The sequence below is a fragment of the Gopherus evgoodei genome, chromosome 4, assembly GCF_007399415.2.
Source record: "Gopherus evgoodei ecotype Sinaloan lineage chromosome 4, rGopEvg1_v1.p, whole genome shotgun sequence".
NCBI lineage: Eukaryota > Metazoa > Chordata > Testudines > Testudinidae > Gopherus > Gopherus evgoodei.
In genome coordinates, this window is record NC_044325.1 from 133412928 (window position 1) to 133436539 (window position 23612).

The following is a 23612-nucleotide window of genomic DNA, read 5'->3' on the forward strand; positions in this document are numbered from 1 at the left end:
GCATAGCGCTCCAGAATCCTACTCCTGTGATCTTTTCAGTCCAGACAGATGGATCCTGGGCCCCGGGGACATGCTGTGAAGCAGAGAAGGCAACGCCAAGGGGACAGACTGCAAGTCCTTGCTCACCTGAGTAGTGCCCTTGATTCCAGTTGGGCTTCTCACATGAGTAAGGACTCACCAGTCTAGTAGCAGCTCAGGGGCACAGAATATTCGCTGTGTTCCACTTCACTTTTATGTGCCTGGGACCTTGCCCCTGATAAATACCAAGCCCCTCACATTCAGACGCAGACAGATTCTGTATCTGCTGTGACGTAAAGCATTAATCTATTACCACAGAATTTATGGTCAGTCTCTTCCCCGTCTGCGTTCTGGAACACAACCTATTGTATTCTATAATACAGCCTCTTTAAAATGGCCTGGGGCCGCGCTAGCAGGTGGATCAATGATATTTGCGTTACTTGTGCTTGCTCTAAATCTGCCTTGGCTCAGAAAAAAAATTTCTCACTGCACCTGGATTCGAGTGCAGGCAGCATCACCGAGCTTCCCAGTGCCAAATGTTCCATGGTAAAAGCAGGAGGATTTATGAGCTGGGGAGGAGGCAGGCTCTGTGTGGTAGTTAAATGGAGGGTTGGGATGATCGGAGCACAGTTTGGAAACCAGCTCGACTCTCCCAGAGAAGCACATTTCCATCTAGTCATTCTGATGAGAACACACAGATTTGGGGGAGACATGGGGGTGGGGCAGTACAGGAAAATTTACTGGCTGCTCCCAGAGGTAAGTGGGGGAGAGTAAAAAGCAGCTGCAAGAAAACTTGGATCAATTGTGATTCTCTGAGGAGGAGAAAGATTTAGATAAAAATCCAAGTCAGGAGATTAGAGGAGCTATTTCTCTTTGTCAAAAAAAAATATGTTCCACGTCCAGATGGTTTCCTCCATCAAATTTTATGGGGCATTTTCAGATCAAGTTGCCCTTACATCACTTTGAGCTTTCACACCAAGATGACGCCAGTCGTTTGAGTCCCTCTAAACTTGGATACTGCACTTGCCAAGCCAAAGGTTTGGATCAACTGTAGCTAGTGTCTCAATGCATGTTCCCAGGGATGGGGGATGCCAAAGGAGTGAGGTACAGAACAGAACCCCAATCCTATAGTGCATGTGTTCATTTGAAATGACAAGGATGGGCATGAGGAAATAGAAAAGACAGGGCTTGCAGTTCAGATAGCAGGGACAACATTTCTGGCTCCAGATGTGGCGGGTCCTCAGCTGTGGACCTCAATCCCCCTGGGATCCTGCCTCAAATTACTCATCTTCTAGGTCCGGCACATGATGTATTAAGTAGCATTCCCTTAGGAGGGGCTGGCAGAGAGCCGTACAGAATGCAGAGCTTTCATTTGGACAGACAGGTTGAGGAAATGAAGGTCTTGTTACGGATCCTCTCTCAACTCAGGCAGTCTTAACAGAGGCATCCTGGGCAGTGTTCTACACCTTTATAGGGAATCACAAAGAGAAAAAAATAGGTAATGTCTTCTCACCCACTCATGTGAATACGCCTTGACTTGGAACATTCATGACTTTAAAAACAGCTATCTTCCTCCTATGGGGCCAGATTCTGATTCCCTCACTCCTATTAGGTAGCAGCTTTCTCATCCAATCCTTCCATCCATTTCAAGGGGATCACTTGAGGAGCAAAGTAAAGTGAGACCACTGAATGTCCTAGATAGAGTTTGATCCAGGTGGCGCTCCATCTCCAAGGAGGCGACATCCCTTTGGGATGTGCCATCATGATGACTGAATGTGAGTAAAGGTGGCACAACCTGGCCATTCACTAGGACCAGAAATGAAGCCCGACTGGCAATGCCTAGGTTTAGAAATGTTTGAGATGCAGGATCCCGTCAGTTTCATTCATATCACTGAAGAGGAATGAAACAAACATTGAGCCGATTTTACTTAAACTTGGCTTGAAGATGTTTGGAGACCAAGCAAAGAAAGTTCCAAGCCCCAAAGACATATTTTTGTTGTTGCTGTTGTAGAGAAAGCTGTGAGTGCTTGAAAAAGCGGGGTTATAATGGAAACTGCAGCCCGGCCTTCACTCTAGTGGTTGCTACCGGAGAACACTGAAAAAACAATCACAGGAGACTGACTCATAATGTGAGCTGGAATGGGAAATAATTGAAGAGATGAACTCCTCTTTCCTTCTGCCCTCTTCCCATCCATGTTAAACAAATTACTTCAGCAAGTGGAATTGCAGCTTCTCCAGTGTCTGTCAGTTCAAGCCCGGCTCAGAGAGTCAGTTCTGCCTGGTAAATTACAGCTGGTTTGAGGAGACTTGAGATATTTTACTCCTGCGCACGTACATGGTGCTCTCTGGAGGCAGGTTTTGACAAAATTAACAGATCAATTCCATGAGAAACCTTTCTGCTCATCCTGCTCCCCTTGAAGTCAATGGACAAACTTTAGCTGCCTGTTTACAAATACATCCATCACTTTTTGCAAGCCAGGATCATGGGGCAAAATCTCACAAATTCTCATAGGGGAAAATATTTCCCATCCAGCTCTATATGGGATTCAGGATGCTGAAAGAAAGCTAAGAATGGGGCTGAGCTCCCTGATGGCAAGGGGAGGAAATCCTGTGAGATGTTCCTGGCATTAGCAGGGCCCTGATGAATAGAATCTGAGCACAGCCACTGGCACACCTGGCTCACCTGAGCACTGCCACTGGCACACCCGGCTCACCTGAGCACCGCCACTGGCACACATGGCTCACCTGAGCACTGCCATTGGCACACCCGTCTCACGTGAGCACCACTGCTGGCACACATGGCTCACCTGAGCACCGCCGCTGGCACATCCGGCTCACCTGAGCACCGCCGTTGGCACATACAGCTCACCTGAGCACCACCACTGGCACACACAGTTCACCTGAGCACCACCGCTGGCACGCACGGCTCACCTGAGCACCACCACTGGCACACATGGCTCACCTGGGCACCGCCGCTGGCACATCCGGCTCACCTGAGCACCGCCGTTGGCACACACAGCTCACCTGAGCACCACCGCTGCCACATCCGGCTCACCTGAGCACCGCTGTTGGCACACGCAGCTCACCTGAGCACTGCCATTGGCACACCCAGCTCACCTGAGCACCGCCGTTGGCACATGCAGCTCACCTGAGCACTGCCACTGGTACACCCAGCTCACCTGAGCACTGCCGTTGGAACACATGGCTCATCTGAGCACCGCTGTTGGCACCCACAGATCACCTGAGCACTGCCGTTAGCACACCCAGCTCACCTGAGCACTGCCTCTGGCACACATGGCTCACCTGGGTACCGCCTCTGGCACACCCGGCTCAACTGAGCACTGCCGCTGGCATATACAGCTCACCTGAGCACCACCGCTGGCAGACACGGCTCACCTGAGTGCCACCGCTGGCACACTCAGCTCACCTGAGCACCACCATTGGCACACCCAGCTCACCTGAGCACTGCCCCTGGAACACCCGGCTCAGCTGAGCACTGCTGTTGGAACACATGGCTCATCTGAGCACCGCCGTTGGCACACCCGGCTCAGCTGAGCACTGCTGTTGGAACACATGGCTCATCTGAGCACCGCCGTTGGCACACCCAGCTCACCTAAGCACTGCCGTTGGCACACCTGGCTCACCTGAGCACCGCCGCTGGCACACATGGCTCACCTGAGCACCGCTGTTGGCACACACAGCTCACCTGAACACTGCCATTGGCACACCTGGCTCACCTGAGCGCCTCATCATACATGGCTCACCTGAGCCCAACTCTCCCAACAAACATGTAGTCAATTTCAGCTTATAGATTCCGAGGCCAGAAGGGACCATTATGATCACCTAGTCGGACCTCCTGTGTAACACAGGCCAGAGCTTTCACCCAGTGGTTCCTGCTTCCCAGTGCCGAATTTGTAATGTAAGAGGTGCTGGGGCTCACGCCATTTTTTAATTTTCATAACTGACGTGGGAAGCCCACAGGTTCCGGGGCTCTGAGCTGCCAACCCTAGAGGTGTTGGGGCTCAGCCCTGGCACAAATTAAGCACTGCTGCCTCTAACCTATTAACTTCTGGATTAATCAGAGCACAGTCCATCCTGGGTATAAGAATCTACACAAAACAAAATCCAGTCCTAGCTATTGTTCATGATTTTTGACCCTGCTATGGTCCAGAACCTCAGCCAGTGAAAACCAGCAAAGATGCACTGATTTAATAGACCGAGGCTGATTCACACCAGGGGAAGATCAAGCCCAACTTTTTAAATCTATCTGTAAAAGACCACGAATCCAAAAACCAACCATCCAAATAAATAAGGGGAAAAGAAATTGCAGCCAACAGGGGCATCAGAAAGCTTGTTCTCCAACTCTGGTTTAGCTGCTGACATATGCTGGGTGCATGGTTCTTCAGAGGCTGTTGAAAAAAGGGAGACATCCAGGCATGCTGAGAACCCCGAAATGTTCCCAGCTCTCGAGACTCAAGTTGTACAGAGGAGAGTAATTGCACAACAACCAGAACACTTGGGACTGAGCTGAAGCCTCCAGAGCTGAAGCATGAGTGCTGCAGCTTGATCCAGCGTGCCAGGCTCTCAAGCTGCAGCTTTGATCAATTCGTATCCTCTGGGGATCAGCACAGAGGGGGACCTGTAACACACAGGGTTACAATAGCTCAACTTGCAAGTGATGGAGCAGAAGAAAATCCAGTGGATCTGCCTGAAACAGGGATCCAACTCACTCAGGAGTCAGAGTTGGTCTCCCCACTGGCGTGGCATCCAGAAGGAGCACTGAGAGTTTATATTGGCATGTAAGTAGCATGCATCACTGTGGCTGTCTGCACTTTGAAATGGGCTCCCTCCCCTGTGGAGTTAGACGAGCACATGCACCCCGCTGAAAAGAGGCGTGATTTGTTGTTGAACATGTTTCTTTCCATCAGAAAAGCAACCAGGCGAGAGACAGCCTTGCATCTGTTGTGACTGCACTGCAGTCTGGGAAACTGGAAAAGCACATCAGGAAAAAATTACAGGAGCCACCTGCCTCCAATAAAGAACAAATAGCAAATCCCAACAGGGGTCTCTCGTCCCATTAAAAGCTCTCTAAACAGGCTGTAGCCCTGCACCCGATTAAAACAGGATTTATTCCAAATTCTCCTTGCGGAAGTCTTCTGGCAAATTGTCTCGTTTTCCTTTTCGTTCTTATTTTCAAATATCTTTTCCTTTGGGTGAAAGAATCCCTGGAGAACAAAGTCCTGTGTCTAGCAACAAGCACGGCACAGACAGTAGCAGTACAGCCTCCCCCCACCACTTGGAAGTCTCCAGGGAAGAGAGCAGCTCGGTCGTTCTGCCTATTAAGTGCAACGACTACAAAAAAGGGGAAAGAATTAGTGCCAATGATACCAGTCTGTTAAGAACCCAAGGATGTATAAACAGGGGAGTAGTGAGTAGGGAGGGGATTTTAAGCCTGTATATGGCCTTGGAGGGACCAATACAAGAATACTGCATCCAATTCTGGCGTCCACATTTTAAAAACAACATTGAAATTTTGGAAAGAGTGCAGAGAAGAGCCATAAGAATGATTTGTGGGCTGGAAAAAATGCCTTAGAGTGGGAAATTTACAAAATGCAATCTGATTAGCTTATTAATCAGATCATGAGGTGACTTGACCACAGTGTGTAAGTGCCTTCATGGGGAGAAAATATGGGGTGCGACAGGCTCTTGGATCAAGGAGAGAAAGGCAGAACAAAAATCAATGGTGAGGGTGGTGATGGTATCCTAGCCTCTGTTTGCCAGAAGCTGTTCATTCCCTCTGGGGCACCTGGCACCAGCCACTGTCAGAAGACAGGATACTGGGCTAGATGGACCTTTGGTCTGACTCAGTCTGGCCGTTCTTATGTTCTCATCAATGACTGGAAGTTAAGGCCAGACAAATTCAAATTAGAAACAAATTTTTAACAGTGAGGATGATTAACCATTGGCACATACTACCAAGGAAAGTGGTGGAATCTCCATCACTTTCATTTCTAAATGTTTCCATTTTTTCTCTTGAAGGATCAATGTGACCAGCTTCATTTTCTCACCGGTCACTTGTATTCCATTGCCTTGGATCGAATTCAAAGTCTGAAATGAGTTGGGGTCTCGCCACGCACTGTGAACACCTCGGATGACATAGGACAGTGTCATGGCTTGGTCTTGGCCAAAACCCATTCAAAATCCCAAGATCAGTAGAGGCACCTGGTCACGGGAACTGTGCAAATTCACCTGGACAACCCCGAGCAGTGGGTAGCAGTGGTTAGACTCATTTGGAGATGAATAAAATCAGCGGGAATTGACAACAGCTGGGGATTTCAGAGAGTGCTATTAATCTCTTCTATGAGTACTAGAGATAGAAACTCACCTTTCTCCAGGAAAAGTGCTCAACCCTCAGAGAGAGAGAAGTAGCTTTTGTGGACTAAAATGCCAAGACATGGAGCCCAGATGCTCCATGTATTTTCTTAATACTAAAGGTTCAAAGGTGTCTTTTGAAGTTATGGGTCATTAACCCCACTTTACAGATGGCGAAACAGAGATACATACCAATGCAACAGCTATTTTATCAGAAGACCCCAAATTTGGGGAACCTAGCTTGAGACACTGAGGGTCTGATATTCAGAGGTGCTGGGTCCCCAAAGCTCCCACTAAAGTCAACTTGAGCTGGGGATGCTCAGCTTCCCCCGCCTCCCTGGAAATCAGACCCCTTGTGCCTCCAGTTGGGCTCCCAAACATGGAAGCCTTCTCTCTTGGCCATGAAGCAAGCCCCCTCCACAGAGCAGAACCCCACTGGTAGTAATAGCAAGAGGGTGTATTTCCCCACGTGACCACCAGGAGGTAACCGGCACAGAGATCAGCTGATCCCTGATTTGACCCATTCCCCCACATGCTACAACTTCCCAAAGCCTGTGGGGCCCTGAATATGCAGTATGTTCCTGAAGGGACTTCTGGACATCTGAGGGTATGCAATATTGTTGCTCCAGTTCCTCTCATCCACTTTTGAGTGACATCTGCCACATTTTCATCCCTCCCATGCTGAAGAGCAGAGGGGTTGAGTGAGAGCTCACTTGCTGCAAAGCACAGCAAGCCTGAAGGCCAACCTTTGATACCAAGAGGATGGGCACCTAAGTCAGGCTGTTTGTCATGGAGTTGAGCACTCTTGGCCATGTGACAAGACAGGGCTCTGGGGGGCGGGGTTCCTGGCATCGCTCGTGCTGCTGTAGATCTGCAGTGACTTCAGAGGAATTTCCCCGCTTGTGACTGAGAGCAGGACAGCCCATGGTCTTTATCAAGCCAGCAGCACTGCAATGGAAGCACGCCCTTCTACCAGCTCCAGGGACAGAGGGCAGCTCAGCTGTCATGGCCCAGTCACCCTTAGCTGCTCTGCTCAGGGTCGTGCTGACAAGAGGAAATGCAGCCATGGCATGGCATGATAGAGACCAGATTTCCCCACACAAACGCCAGAGGCTTACTGAGCCCCACCCTCTGCTCTGCGTTTATTAGGCCTTTGAAAGAACAAAGCACAGCCAGGACCTCCCTGCCTGGAGTGACAGGCTAGGTGCCCTGGTGGCAAACACCATCTCAGCCTGGTCAGTCTGTCTCCCCATCTCTTCCCGGGTAATTGCAGCCAGGGCTTGTCTTTGTGGCCTCCCATCTCTCTCCCCAGAGAAAGGCAGCAGGTTAGATATTCCTGGCTGGGTTCGTGGGGAAAGTGAGAGATGCTGCCCACCAGGAAAAGCCATTCTCCTAACCACTGAATCAATCCCTGCAATACGTTCATGATGCCCCAAGGAGCGGGGGATGCAGCGTGTCGGGGGAGTCCCTGGTGCTGGCGGATCCTGGAAGATGCAGTCCAGCCTGGGAGTTCAGCCCATAGAGGAGAATGGGGACATGACGTAACTAAAGCAAGACGTGAGAAGTAATTCTTCCACTCAGCACTCAGCTGGAGTTCTGTGTCCAGTTCTGGGCACCACGCTTCGGGAAAGATGTGAGCAAATTGGAGAAAGTCCAGAGGAGAGCAACAAAAATGATTAAAAGTCTAGAAAAGATGACAAGGAAAGATTGAAAATACTGGGTTTGTTTAGTCTGGAGAAGAGAAGACAGAGAGGACATGATAACAGTCTTCAAGTACATAAAAGGATGTTTTAAAGAGGAAAGTGATAAATTGTTCTCCTTAACTATGGAGGACAGGCCAAGATGTAATGGGCTTAAATTGGAGCAAGGGAGATTTAGGTTAGACTTTAGGGAAAGCTTCCTGTGAGGGTACAGTAGTTACACACGGGAACAAGTTGCCTAGGGAGATTATGGAAACTCCGTCACTGGAAGTTTCTAGGAACAGGTTAGACAAACACCTGTCAGGGATGATCTAGATAATACTTAGTCCTGCCTCAGAGCAGGAGCCTGGACCAGATGACCTACCGAAGTCTCTTCCAGTCCTACATTTCTATGATAAACTATAATTCCCATGATGCACAGTGGTAGCATATCCAAATTGAAATATTTCTGGTTTTCAATGAAAATTTTTTTTATTTTGTCAAAAATCCCAATTTTCAGTCAAAAACCAGTTTTGATGGAATTTTTTCAACCAGCCCTACTCACAGATGCTAAGTGACATTCTGTCCCTGTCATGCTGGGTCAGACTCCGGAGTGAAAGTCTCAGTGTCCATTCCCAACCCCTTCATGCCCCCTTCCCCTTCCCCATATCAAACAAGCCAGCCCTCAACATCACTGTGCTAACACTCACAGCAAAGGAAGCTGCAGTTATCAAAGACAGGGAAGGGACGCATGGTGGAGTGATTACATTGGGGCCTGCTTTCAAAACACTCTGCAACCCTTGTTACAAACCTGCAGCAGAAATGGGAACGGGTCAGGGAATTCCTCAGTTGGGAGTGTAATTTATAAGCAGAGGCTGAAGCCCCTAATTTATTCCAGATTGAAGCAGGTATATTTTGCTATGGGTTCATCCCATTATCACCGGATGATCAGCTGTGTCTTTCCCAAAGGCCCAAGGTGTGCGGAGCAGGAAAGCACGTTGCTGCATCTGGGAAGGTCGTGTTCTCAGCTACAAAACTGCTGATGAGGGGCGTCTGTGAGCGTTAATCAGCCTATAAATGACAGCTTTTTCCTGGTGCTCCTCCACATCTGCTCTTAGCTCCCCTCTTCCACAGGTGCTCATGTTAAATAACTCCCAGACTAGAAGGGTACTTAAGTTTATGGCAGCGGCTAGCCTCTCTTCTCCCTGCATGTGCAAGTTTGCCTACTCACACCTGGACAGGCACATGCTCTTTGCATGATGGTGGGGAAGTTTTACTGGCTGGTGGGCTGAGATTCTTTGCTGAGGTTTCGGAAAGCTTGTTAGCCTCGTCTGAGGCTGAGCATGGAGCAAAGCAGCTCATGGATTGGGGCACAAGGGGAGCACCAGCTCTTCTGTGGGCTAGGTGCCAACATGGGGAAACCGTGAGCATGGTGGCAATTTGTGTGGCTGGTTCTGCGGGACACTTGTGAGCCCCACAAAAATCCTGAATGATCTCCCACAATGTCTGGTTAGGCTCCAACACAACTCCCATATCCAGCCATCTGCGGGACGGTGCTCCTTTCTGTCTTGTAGTCAAGGACTCTTCTGTTTTCCCACCATAGCGAAGAAGTTTCTTTCCACCCAAGATTTGGGATTCCCAGTATGAGAGCGGCATGCTTTTGAGGTTGAGATAACAGTCCAGTTTTGGGCCCCACGCTACAAGAAGGATGTGGAAAATTTGGGAAGAGTCCAGCAGAGGGCAACAAAAATGATTAAGGGGCTGGAGCACATGACTTATGTGGAGAAGCTGAGGGAACTGGGACTGTTTAGTCTGCAAAAGAGAAGAATGAAGGGGGATTTGAGAGCTGCTTTCAACTACCTGAAATGGGGTTCCAAAGAGGATGGATCTAGATTGTTCTCAGTGGTACCAGATGACAGAACAAGGAGCAATGGTCTCAAGTTGCAGTGGGGGAGGTTTAGGTTGGATATTAGGAAACACTATTTCACTAGGAAGGTGGTGAAGCACTGGAACGGGTTACCTAGGAAGGTGGTGGAATCTCCCTCCTTAGAGGTAAGGTAAGGCTTGACAAAGCCCTGGCTGGGATGATTTATTTGGGAATTGGTCCTGCTTTGAGCAGGGGGTTGGACTAGATGACCTCCTGAGGTCCCTTCCAACCCTGATATTCTATGATTCTATGAAAGGCAGTTGAAGCCAAATGGCATCACTAGTGGTTGAACTGATGACTGTAAGTGCCTTGGGATGACTACATTCGGTTCTATCCTGTGTGAAAACAAACTGATTATCTGACATTGCTCAAGCTGTTGCTAGTATTTCTCCCCAATGTGATTTTACGTTCCATCTAAGCAGCTGAAGTCAATATTTAATAAAAGTTTGAAAAGTGTATAGTTCTATACGGCTTCAGCAAATGACTTTTCTTCTGAGATCTATGCAATTGCTAAGCTTTCCCTAAGCACCAAATGTTGATGATACTTTATCGCTGGCTACAAAACACGTGTATAATGTAGCACTCCATTTTACCTCCCATAAGCAAGCCTGCAACTATTGTATGTACATAGAGAGCTTATGGGGCTTTCATGCGGGTCCCCACATCTGTACCCTAGAGTTCAGAGTGGGGAAGGAACCCTGACAGAGGGGTTCTGAGCTACTTGGCAATTACTTTAACTTACTAATCAACATACCAACCAAGAAACTGCCAACTAATTTGCAGATGTAAGTTTCCATTTAGAAGACAAATAACATGTAAGCCCCCAGTTAATGTAAGGGATGCTTCCCAGTATGAAATTACAAAGCATCCATTTGCCATATAATTACAGATTGTAGAGTGTTTACTGTTTCTCAGTGCCTGTGAAATAAATGTATTCCATCTGGAGTGGAGCAGTCATTGGAAGCAGTATCATTTTCCTAGACTGTTCAATATAATGTAAATTATGTCTTTATATTCCAATTGTACAGTAAAAAGAATCTAGAAAGTACCAAGTAGGTTTAGAATTATTACAAAGAATAGTAGCCCCCTAGCCACTGATCATTTCATCTCTCTCACACACACAGTGCTGAGATCAGAACTGTTGTACGTCACCTCCCAAACCCGGAGTGGTTAGGAACGTTTTTGGTCAAAGTTTCTTTCCAACAAAAAAAGGCTTTTTGACAAAAAACGAAAAATTTTGCAGAAACTTTGGTAGAAATTTTCCAGTTTTTTTTTTTTAAAATGAAAAGCCAGAAACTTTTTGGTACATATTTTCATTAAAATATGTGGGGTTTCGGTTTGGAAAACTAGAACATTTTTACACAAACCAGTTTTCAGAAAATGAAAACGTCATGGTTTTTCATTGAAACACTGAAAAAAAATGTGGAAAATGTAGAAAGAAAAACAATTTAAAAAATTCGTATGACAAATAATTAGCATTTTTTAAATCAGCTCAATTCAAAACACTGGTTTCTACCATTTGAGCTAAAAGAGATCTTCTTTATGTGGCAGCAATAGTAGATCTTTTACCCGGATCGTCTTGGCCTGGCCACTAGAGAGTGGCATTGCTCATTCTCACACACACATAAATACAAACAGCCTATAAATGTACAGTGAATGTCGACAGCTTACAGTACAACGAGGCTGCTGAGGTTCTGAAAGGCGTAATCAGGAATGTGCCAGATCAGGTTGAGAGCCAGCGTCATGGCCTGCAGCGCTGGAAGGTTATTGAGAGCTTGGACAGGGATCTCTGTCAGGGCATTATCATCCAGCCACAAGTGACGTAAGGAGGGCAGTCCCTCAAAGCTCTTCTTGGGCACCACGGAAATCAGGTTTGCATCCAGGCGTCTGGGGGAAAGAAACAGTGTGGATGAGTAAGAGGTTCACCCAGTGCTGCATGATGTGCCTCTATTGTTAGTTAAGTGGGTTTCTTGCCGCTGACTCATGAGAAATTGAAAGCACTGGAGCTGGAGCTGGTCTGTAAAAAGCAATTAAAGCAAAGGAAAGCCACAGCGCAATGTTCCAAGCACTGCCCAGGACAGGTGCTGCAACCGTGACCTAGCAGCACCTCTTATGGGACCTTGAGGGTAGTTCATTTGTGTAGCTCATTCAAACCTTTGCCCCTCCCAAGGTTGCCAACTGCCAGTTCTGATGGTATTTCTAACAATGTAACTGGACTAAGACATATCATCTTATTTCATATAGATGTGCCGAACAGCTGCCAGCCAGGAATGACTGAATTCCTGGGGTCCTGGATTAGATATGAATGCCTGACTCGGAAACCAAAGACAAGGAGGGAGGGACCATCGGTGGTGAGCATCCATCAGACCATGTCTCAGAAGATGCTCTCTGGGTCATAGGAGTTCAGGTCTTAGTCCAACTACTCTTTACAGTCATGAAAACCCAATGACTGGAGCTGGTCAGAAACTGGAAATTCTGTTCCATGAGAAATTCTGCCTTTGAAATTTGATTTTGTTCCAAATTTCCCCAGGAACAAAAATTCTGAAAGATTTGCATTCAGAATAATTCAAAGATTTTTTTTTCAATAATATCAAACTGTTTCATTTCAATAAGGTGCAAACATTTCATTTTGATGTCAAAACATCATAATATAAAATGTAGAACATATGTATTCTACTGACTATTATCTGTAACTATAATGTAACATTAAATTTAATTTTTAATTGGATACTAAAGTCAAAATGAAATGACTCAAAGTGATAGTCAAACCAAACCTTGTTGAAAAGTGAGATCGAAATGATTTGTTTCAACTTTTTCCTGTCAAAAATTTTGTTGAAATCAACATGTTCCTGTGACATGTTTAGATTCTGACAAAATCGTTTTTTCCAACAGAAAACTGTTCCATCAAAATTCTTCCGATAAACTATACCAACAGCAAAAATCTACCAAAAATCAGTGATATCCTCCAGCTTCACCTTAGCTGCAATGAGATTAACTCTTTTACCCATAAGAAATAAGCAAGATAGTTTGATGTGTCTTTCTGCCTAGGAACCGATATGATAAATGACTATGGACAAATTTCTGCCCTGTCTTATACCCTGTTAACACAGTTACATGGACTATAATTCAGGGCAAAGGTTGGCACATTGTTTTTTCTTCAAGACATCAAGACACCAAGACACCAAAACTTACTGAAGCACACGTTGTGTTTAAGAAAACCTGGTCAAAATTTTTCATCAAAACATTTTTGGACAATTACTAGCTTTTTAACCAAAACAAATTTTTGTGTGGCAAAATTTTTGTGTGGTTTTGCTGAAAATGTCTGTGTTTTGGGGGTGGGGTGGGTGGGGAGGAGGGGCTAAACAATGGAAACAAACAGCTGTCATTTTTTTGGTACATTTTCATTTTCAGTAAGATAAATATTATTGCTTGGAGGGTGGGGGTTGGAAACCAGATCTCTTTTACCCCATAGCATACTGCTTTATTGAAAATGTTTTTCAAAAGCTAATCTTTTTCACATTACATTTTCATAGAAAAAGAAATTTCACAGCAAGTTTAAAAAGACTACACATTTTTCAAAATTTCCAGGGAAAAAGAATTTACATTTTTTTTGTCCCCTTCTAACTTTAAGCCTTAAGAAAAGAAGAACTGACACAGAGGGTGGACTATCCCTCAGAACATAAGGGGAAGTACCCTGAGCAGAGGATGGTGTTGTGGTTAAAGAAATGAGCTGAGTCTCAGAAGATCTGGCTCCAAATTCCACCTCAGTCACAGACTTCCTGTGTGACCTGGGGCAGTGCCTTTGTAGAAGGAGGATGATAAACCTGATTTGACTATGTAGTTTGTAAACTCCGTGGGCCAGGGACAGCCTCTTACAGTGTGTAGACAGCTGCTACCACAACAGGACTCTGATTCCTACTGGAGTCTCTACTAATTTAATCTGAATGGTCCTTGTGCACGTGAGCCTTGGCTGGCAGAGTTAAGCCCAGTTTTACATACGATAACACCAGAAGTGGCGCTAGGGTTTTTGGCGCCCTAGGTGAGGGTCCTTCCGCACTCCCGGTCGTTGGTGGCAATTCTGCGGCAGGGGGGTCCTTCCGCGCTCCTGGTCTTCAGGGCACTTCTGCAGCGGGTCCCGGAGCGAGTGAAGGAGCAGCCGCAGAATTGTCGCCGCCGACCCAGAGCGCCGAATTGCTGCCGAGGGCGGCAAAATGCCACCCCCCCAAATCCTGGTGCCCTAGGTGACTGCCTAGGTGGCCTAAATGGAAGCACTGGCCCTGGATAACACGGTGCGTGGGGATTTCACCATCCTTTGCCTTTCAGTGGTACTGAGGGGAAACACTGATTGGCTGCTAGCTAGGGTTGGTGGTGAGACAGCTGCAGATGCTACCCTGCTATGGAAAACAGGCACTAAATCGATACAGACAGAGCTAGCAAATGGGCCTACATTTCTGTCTCGATTAAGGAGAAGTAAGGCAGATCACTGATGCAGCAGAACCAGAGCCATCTATCCCCCAAGCTGTTCATAGTAGCAGGGTGCTTGCGTCTCACAGTTTGGGGTCAGGTCAGCTATCCTTTACTCCCCTGCACTGGGGCTGTGTGAGGATGTGTCTACACTGCAACTGGAAGTGTGACTGCAGCGTGTCTTGAATCTAGCCTAACAACAGCAGAGGCGCTGTGGCACAAGAGTGCTCAGGTGGCCCGCCCACACTGAACCCCAAGCTGTTGCAGATTCACTAGCAAGATTACAATTAGCTCAGGTATGTCTGCAATACTGCAATCAGACCTCTGTCTGCAGTGTAGACATACCATTGGCCCTGTTATACTAATATTAATACAGACCAGGTCTGACCTTAAACCTCTCTGTCGTATCCCCCCATATAGCCCCCAATGCCATAAGATCTGAGAAGCTCACAATTTTTGCTGTATTTGTCCTCCCAACATGGCTGGGAGGTAGGGCAGTGCTATTATCCTCATCGTATGGGGGAAACTGAGGCACAGCACCATTTTTAGGCGCCATTGTGCTCCACAAAACTCCCGCTGGTGACCACCTAACCCTGTAGACACCTAAAACTGCTCAGTGCTTATGTTTTTGGAGTAAACGTTTCTGCCTCTGAGCATGCGCAGTGCACCTCAATCTAGGTGCTGGAGCGCCTATCTCCCACCTAAGCCTTAGGGCAGTTCACAAACTGGGAAAGACAAGAGCTTGGATGCTTAGGTCACGTGTGGGGCTCAATCCAGTAGATGTGTTCAGAGGCCGCCCCAACTCCACACCAACTTCCCCCTCCCTGATAACACTGGGCTGAAGATTATGGCATGCACTCGGGACCTGGGTGACTCCCAGTTCAAATCCCTCTCTGCCAGAGGAGGGGGAAGCGTTTTAACAAGGATCAGCCACCTCCCAGGTGAGAGTGCCATAAATCCTGCACTGAAGATTATCAGGGTGGTCCTCCTCTTCTCCCCTACAGCTATTTTGCGTGGATGCCTCTGAGCACCTGCCTGAATATCTGTCTTCCCTCAGTGTGTGAACCACAAGAAGAGCCAGGTGCCTCCCTGCAGCCCGGACTTTGGCGCCAAGCTCAGAGCAGGGGAGGGCTTAGCACTCTCACTGGCATCTCCCATTGGCTAGCTCCCACTGCACCTCGCATGTTTACTACATTCAAAGGTGCCTGCTTCTCCACCTTCATTCTATAGAGAGCCCTGGTGCCTAACTTGGTTTTGTGGATCTTAATATTGTTCCTGTGGTTTTTGTCACAACGCCTAAGTCCCTTTTGCGGATCCAGGCTTGAGAGACTAAGTGACTCATCCAAGGTCACCTAGAAAGGCTGTGACACAGCAGGAGCATGACTGGGGGTCTCTCTCTCTCTCTCAACTCCCAGTGAGTGCTGTAACCACTGGGACATCCTAATGTTCACGCTGAACTGCTGCAAGTTTCTCACGTAAACAAGCCCACAGAGACTTGGATGGCTTCAGAAACCCGTCCTAACAAATGGATGTTTGCACAATACATGAAAGCCTATCAACGCCCCAGCTGAGCAGGCCAGGGGGACGCTCCATTAGCTCAGCTGGCAGGGTTGCTCCCTTTCTGCCCCAGTTCATATCTCACTGCAGGATACAGGCAGATTTAACAACAGTGCATAAATCTGCCGGGACCGTCTCACAGACAGAATGCAGAGTCACAGACTTTTTAGGAGCATGGAGTCAATTATCAGAGGGGTAGCTGTGTTAGTCTGGATCTGTAAAAGCAGCAAAGAATCCTGTGGCACCTTATAGACTAACAGATGTTTTGGAGCATGAGCTTTCGTGGGTGAATACCCACTTCATCAGATGCATCTGACGAAGTGGGTATTCACCCACGAAAGCTCATGCTCCAAAACATCTGTTAGTCTATAAGGTGCCACAGGATTCTTTGCTGCTTTTAGGAGCATGGAGAACATTAAACTGCCTCTGATCTATGGAAAATGAGAAAGCCACTAAAATATCATGAGCAGCGTCACGCTGGAGCCCTGCCCACTTTATCCTATCCCAAAACCAGGTGGGGCATGCTGCATTTTCTCTTGCAAGGCTGGCATTTCCCCGGCAGATGGGCTGAAAGGAAGGCGGCAGTGCCCAGGGAGACCACTGTACTGCTGCCCTTATTATGTCTGAGGATCCGGGAATGGCACAGGCAGAGCATGGAATAGGCAGCCTCCTTGCTCCGATCTGAGACTGCACTTCCTGGCAAGGAGCTAGGTCATGTGATGAAGCTGTCTCTTTGCACCCGCGTGCATATCTGCTTCAGCTTGCGTGGAGCTGATCTCACCAGAAATGTCTAATTGGTGCCTCAAAGGCAATTGTCTCTCTTCTTATCTGAGTTTATCTTGAAGGTTCGGTTGAGTTACCCACTCTCCCGTAATAGGAAAAAAGTTCCCTGTGATAAGAAAAGAAGGAGGTGATATCACTGCAACAAAACCTTTCCGATAACTAAGTAATGTCTAGGGCCCAAAGCCTCAGTGCTTTGCTCAGTCAGAGCTCCCAGATGCTTTGCTTGAGTCAGAACCTGGCCTGTTGGCTTCAGTGGGAGCTTTGAAATGAGGACTACTCAGCAAATAATGAATGAGGACCCTGGGCCATGGGTCCAGGGCAGAGCAAGACACCCAGCTCAGAGGCACTGCACGCCAGCTTGGGTTCCAATCCGGGCGCATGCGTTTACAAACCAGCTCCTGATGATGGTGCGCATGCAAACACCCAGTCCTTTCTGGATAGCTGCAAACACTGAAGCTCCAACCGGCCAACCAAGTGTAAGGCCAGGTCACATGGTCATATTCTTCCTCTTGATTGGCTTAGGATACCGTACACACCAGTATTAGTCTTCAAGGGCCCCCAGCAGAATGGGTTGGAGGAGGGCCCACTGGTCAGGGCGCTAATGTGGGACTTGGGAGACCCAGGTCCAATTCCCTGTCCCACCATAGACTTTCTGGGAGCTCCTGATGCCTGCGTTGTGCAATAATCATGATCGAGCGAAACTGGTGTATTTTGAGGAAAGGGGAAAAACTGTCTTGCAGGCTTGTCCCAGAATTCTCCAGAGGCTCAGCTCAGTCTCTGCCACAGCAGCTTTGCCAGCCCACAAATCAGACCTGCAAGAGGCCCCTAGTCCTGCTTCCAGTTTCCAATCAGCTCTTGCAAACTTCCGGGCAAGGCCTGCGAGCCCCAGACATAAACACATTCTCTGGCCATTGGCTGCTGAACAGGACCCAATGGAAAAGATTGTCAGACTCTGTTTGAACTGCAATGAGTGCTGCTCTTGGCACAGACGGCTCAGGGAAATCCTCCGTGGAAGGATGCTCAGGCAGTGAAATCAACCCGGGGCTTAAACTCCACACTCGGTGCCCTTGGTGGAAACAAAAGGGCTTTGTTATCCCAGCCACAGACACCTCCAAAACCCCTCCGGTCGGAACTGTGCAACCACAACACAAGTTGGGATGGCGGCGCGGCTAAAAGACTGCTGACACGGAACACTGCAATCAAGTCCTTCCCCTGGGGATCTTTGGCTTCCCACCTGCTGCTCAGTGCAGCTTGGCACAGGGAGATGCTCCCTTGTAAAAGCCTCAGGAGACAGACAGACACTGGGAGGAATGGTTCAGGAGGGGGATCAAAGAAGTGAATGGATCCCTGAGTTTCTGCAGGGAACCGCAGCATTTGTCAAACACCCGAGTTTATTGGACAAGGAGAGAGGAGCATTTCCCTGTGAGAGGAAGGAATGTGAGCTAGTGACAAATGCCCAGGCTGGGTGTGGCAATATTTGACCATCGTTAACCTGTTGTGTTGTTGGGGTGGGAGTGGGGGAGCAGAGGCTTGTAGTGCTCATGAAATGTGCTGAACTGAAAGCCCATAACACTGATACCCTCCAACGTCTTGTCTCCACTAGGAGAGGGTGTGTTCATAATGTGTTAAAATCCTATTGCAGACAAGTTGTTGTTGTAACACATTGGCAGGTCGAGGTAAACCCTAGGCTCCCTAGCTAATGTGTTAAAATGACAACATGCCCTGTCTACATTAGGATTTTAACACACTAGTGCACACGTGCTAGCCTGTAAGCTCATTGGGGCTGAGTCCATCTCTGTTCAGTGGTTGTACAGCACCTAGCACAATGAGGTTGTGGGCCACGACTGGCTTCCTAGGTGCTTCAATAATAAAAACCTTTTTTCTAGTGTTGATGTGGTCTTGGCTTAGGAAGGGGAACTGGGGATGCTCAGCACCTCGGAGAATCAGGTGTAAATGCGCAAGCACAGACTCAAGGGCAGAGTGCCTTCAGCCAGGGAAAACAGGCAGACTCTCAACACTGGTCCTTTCCCATGGGCTGGTACAGGAGCTTAGGCCAGTTCTGCCTCCAGGAACCCAGGTCAGAGAGGGCTGAAGCTGGAATGAAGGTTCTGGAACTACTAAAGCCTAGAGGCCAGCTGGTTGTGAGTGCTGGCTTTTGCCCTGATGAAGTGACTCAGGTTGATGCTCTTTGGGACAGGCGGTGTCTCTTTGTTCTGTGTCTGTACAGTGTCTGGCGCCATGGGGACCTGGCCCATGGCTGGGGCTGGTAGGTGCTACTGTAATATACCTACTATATAATGTACAGCATCTGGCGCTATGGGGACCTGGCCCATGGCTGGGGCTGCTAGGTGCTACTGTAATATACCTACTATATAATGTACAGCACTTGATGCCATGGGGTCCATGGCTGGGGCTCCTAAGTGCTACAGTAATACAAATGATATATAACAATAGCAACAGGTGCCATTGTCAAAGCCGTGACTAGTTACAGGGGAGCACGGTGGCACATCTCCCCCAGGGGGCAATGATGTGGTGACCTCCTGCTTTTGGCAGGGGGAGGGGAGTTAGAGGGTGCAGGGGTGCAGGGTGTGAGGCAGCAGATGCTTTCACCTTTTCCCTGCAGAGCCAGCGCTAGCCCATTGGAGGCCCTAAGCAGGAATACTCCCGCCCCCACCATCTCCTGTCTCTGTGCCACTCGCAGACCAGCCAGATGGACCAAGGCAAGCAGGCGATGGTTGCAGTCGCAGCTTCTTGCCAGGAGGGGCCACTCTCTACCTTGCTTGGCAAGCAGGAGGCTGCAGGTGGACTAGCTCAGCCCTTCGCTGCCTGGCCCCTTCCCTTCCTGGCTCAGACCAGAGCTGGGAGTGTGGCAAGGGGAACCTACGCAGGCAGTAGGGGCTGAGCCAGGACCGGCGCTAGGGTTTGAGCGCCCTAGGTGGATGGCAATTTCGCCGCCCCGCACGCTGGTCCTGCGGCTCCGGTGGAGCTGCCGCAGTGGTGCCTGCGGGAGGTCCACCGGAGCCGCGCGAGCAGCCGACCGTCCGCAGGCACCACTGCGGCAGCTCCACCGGAGCCGTCTGCCGCCCCCTTTGGCAAAACGGCGCCCACCAATTATTCTGGCGCCCTAGGCTGCCTAAATGGTAGCGCCGGCCCTGGGCTGAGCTGGCTGCGGGGAGGAGGGGGGGAGCCCCAGCTCCCTGGCCTCCTCTCTGCCCAGCTGCAGCAACATCTCCTTCTACCCCCCCTCCAGGGGGCAGATAAATGGGGGTTGGGGGTATGGGGCTTGGGGAGGCCTGGGAGACTGGGGTTTGGAGAGGGAGTGCCTGGGAGGAGGAAGGCCCTTGGAAAAGGAGATTGGGCCCAAGGAGAAGGAGGCTCTTGGGAGAGCCTTAGAAGGAGGAGACTTTACAGAGGCTAATGGAGGGAGGCCTTGGGGATGGGAAACGGAGAAAGGGCGACAGGTGACAGAAGACTGGAGGGGAGCAAGGAGGAACCTTATGGGGAAGGGACTGGCTGCTTACCTGCCCTGAGATGGTAGCAGCCTTTGGCCACTACTGAGCACCACTGAACGCACACCACAGACACAAGATGGCCCAGTCCAGGACCAGCCCCCTGAGCCGGCCGCTCCCCTCTCCTTTCCAAAGGGACAGTGAAGGGCGACACAACAACCAAGTCATGCCCACCGAGGGATCCGAGCTTAAGAGGAGCCACCACATCAACTGGCCTGGAGCCCGCTGTGTAGCATTAGGTCACTGGCAGTGAGCCAGGGGCCTCTGGATGCCTTTCAATGAGATCCTAACCAGGCACTCCTCAAGCCAGCTCCCTATACAGGATCCTAATAGGAACAGAAGCAGCTGATCGGCTAATGGAGGTTCTGGGAATCCAGACATCTGGCACAGCTGCCCCTCTTATGACCGGCTCAGTCAGTCACTAAAGCAATGCCTAGAGGTCCCTGCCCGGATCAAGGCCCTTATTCTCCATAGGTTCTTATACTATGCTCACCACTGTAGCATCACAGCACTGGGTGCTGCCCAAACCCGTGATAAAGACAGCCCTGCCCCCAACACGTCCAGTGTAGCAAAAGCTGTTCTAGATGTGAAACCCATCACAGCGTGTAGGAGCCAGACTTTACCCCCATGCTCTGCGATGGTGCATGGCCTTGCTCCCCGCTCACATCACCCTTGCTCCATTGTCTCCAGCGACCGAGCTTCTGATTTGTGCAGCAGTAATGGAGAAGAGCACCAGGCCATCAGCCTGGGCCCTTACAAGGTACCGTGCAGTGGGTCATCTCTCATATGGCTATGGCAGAGCAGTTGTGCTTGCTCCTACTAGCCCCATGGGACACAGGGACTTCTCAGTCATGCCCCTTAGATCTGGGACAACCCTCCCTTGGTCACCATAATCTACCTGTGGTGCAATGAAAAGCTGCTGCACTAGACCTGAGGCCCTGGGCCAACCTATTTATGTAATGCTGACATGCATGAGGAAGGATGGTCCAGTAGTTAGGACACTAGGCTAGGGCTTGGGGTCAGGTCCCTGCTCTTCCATGGGCTTCCTGTGTGACCTTGGGCAAGTCACCTAGCCCCTCTCTGCTTCCATTCCCACTGTGAACAATGGGGTAAGGGCACTGTCCTACTTCCCAAGGGTGTAGGAGGATCAATACGAGTGTGAGGTGCTCAGATACTCAGGTGATAGAGCCAAGCCAGAGGACACTGATAGAGGAAAGGGACATAGCTAGGAGTATGACTTGTTGGTTCCCAGAGGCTCTCAGAATGACTGATAGGGTATTGTCCGGTTCCTCTGAACACTTTGCTTATGGGCATCATTAGGAAAAATAAAAAACACCTTGTTTTCCTACCAGAGCAATGAGTGAGGCCCTACATCCTGCACCGGGAGGCAACGTAATCCCTCTGATACCCATCCTCTACCCCCAGGTCTGATCCAGCTCTCACTTACTCCAGCATCAATCAGGAGGAACTTTCTGAAGTCAGTGGAGTGACACAGGTATCACTCCAAGGGAGACTAGAATCAGATCCCATTGTCTATCTAGGTTCTTCTCTTGGTACCCAACTACCACAGTGAGGGCTGCCTAGATATGACACTAGAATATAGATCATTAGTTTTATACCTGCCGTCCTCAGCCCATTTTAGAGGGATCCTCACTGTAGCTCATCAGGTTTGTAGGAGTGCTGACACATCTACTGTACATAACATCTGGGACCCATCTTCCCTGTTGCACTGACACATCTACTGTATGTAACATCTGGGACCCATCATTAATCTTCTCAGTCACCAGGGGAAATGTAACAAGTCCTGGATACTCATGTGCTTAAGTGAGAGAGTTAAGGGTCACGAGTCCCCTTAATAAAGGTCAATGGAAAACATATTGGGAGATATCCTATAACTCATACTTTAGAGTGTCTGTGTGTGTGTGTGTGTTATTATTTGTTTAGTGCCTGCAGTGTTCTAGGCCCCACGCAAACAGGCAAGAAGTTATGGGCCTCTTCTGGAAGAGATTACAATCTGAGCTTTGTGTCTGTGAGCTTCGGTGCTTGCAGACAAGTGCTACAGTGTCTCCTGCCATGGTCCAGATGAGAAGCAACATGAAGCTGAGTCTTTGACATGCCACCAGGCTGCTTATATTGGAAGGAAACTGCAGCCCTGGGATGAAAGCTCAAGTGACATCGGGACTCAGGGGCTGAAGTTGTGGCCCGAATGAAAACAATAGGAAAACACCAGTTGACTTCAGTGGGGTCAGATTTCTGGGCTACCATCTTAGGTACAGCTTTGTAAGGTTCCAGCAGGTCTTTTGTGGGGGGGGGGGGTGATGGGAGGTGGGGGGTTGTCTCTTTCTGTCGCATCCCTGGAACAACAGCTAACAGCTGAATTAAGCCAAAACATGTTGCATCCTGCAGAATCCAGTATGCTTGGGAGCACTGCTGGTGAATCCCAAAGAAGTTGTGTTGGGCATGACAGAGGGTTAGATGAGATGAGGTAGCACATACCTCAGCATCATATTTTCCATCCACCCCTGCTTTTTAGTTTTAGGCATAATATAGCACACTAAATTTTTCTGCAGGCTCCTTCATGCAGTGCACAACCAGCGAGATAATCACAAGCTCATGAGAACAGGGAAATTAGAAGAGAGGAAATGACTCAAGTGCTTAAAAGGAGCGTCAAAGATGAATGGGGCAGTGCAAGTACCTGTGGTGATACCATAATTTGAGATTGTTAGATCAAGCTAAGTGAAAAATTCTTTCCACATTCCAGGCCAGATCGTCATCTGATGTAAACTGACATATCTCTGTTGGCGTTAGTGGATCTACCCCAGCTTAGCATGTGGTCCAAAGCATTCAGTGAATACAGCCTCCGTTTCTGCTGGCAGGACACGTGTGACTTACACCAATTTATTTATTTTGAAAAAATTACCAACTTTTCTTGCACCTCTTTAAAAATTCTGTGTCTTGACTGTGTACTATTCTCTGTAAGCAGCTGAGCTGAGTTAGTCAGCTAAGCCATGTGTATTGTTTCTCTTCTCAGACTGGAGAACCATGGGAGCACTTTACAGTACAAATAATTACATGTGAATGCAAATACAAAATTTGGTTTCCATGAGCTACTTTGAAGTTTGCTTCCCATGAACTTTCACATAGTTGAATCTCAGTTATTCAGAGTGAGCACCAACTGGAGCTAAGAATGCCTAAGTCTTTGAGTCCTTGGTTATTTGCTCCCTACAAGAGGGTAGGATCTCACCTTCCATGGGGTTACTCACTTCCTGATTAAGAAAGCATCTCTTGATGGTGGCAGTCTGT

The 23612-nt window shown here is 48.6% G+C and overlaps 1 protein-coding gene across 1 annotated transcript in view; it reads right to left on the reverse strand.

Moving 5' to 3' along the window:
- The window catches only part of LGR6 (leucine rich repeat containing G protein-coupled receptor 6), a 215936-nt gene that overhangs the window by 66065 nt on the left and 126259 nt on the right, over positions 1 to 23612 (reverse strand). Inside the window, exon 5 of the mRNA XM_030561167.1 lies at positions 11668 to 11883. Coding sequence (XP_030417027.1) covers positions 11668 to 11883 — 216 coding nt within the window. The remainder of the gene's footprint in view (positions 1 to 11667; positions 11884 to 23612) is intronic.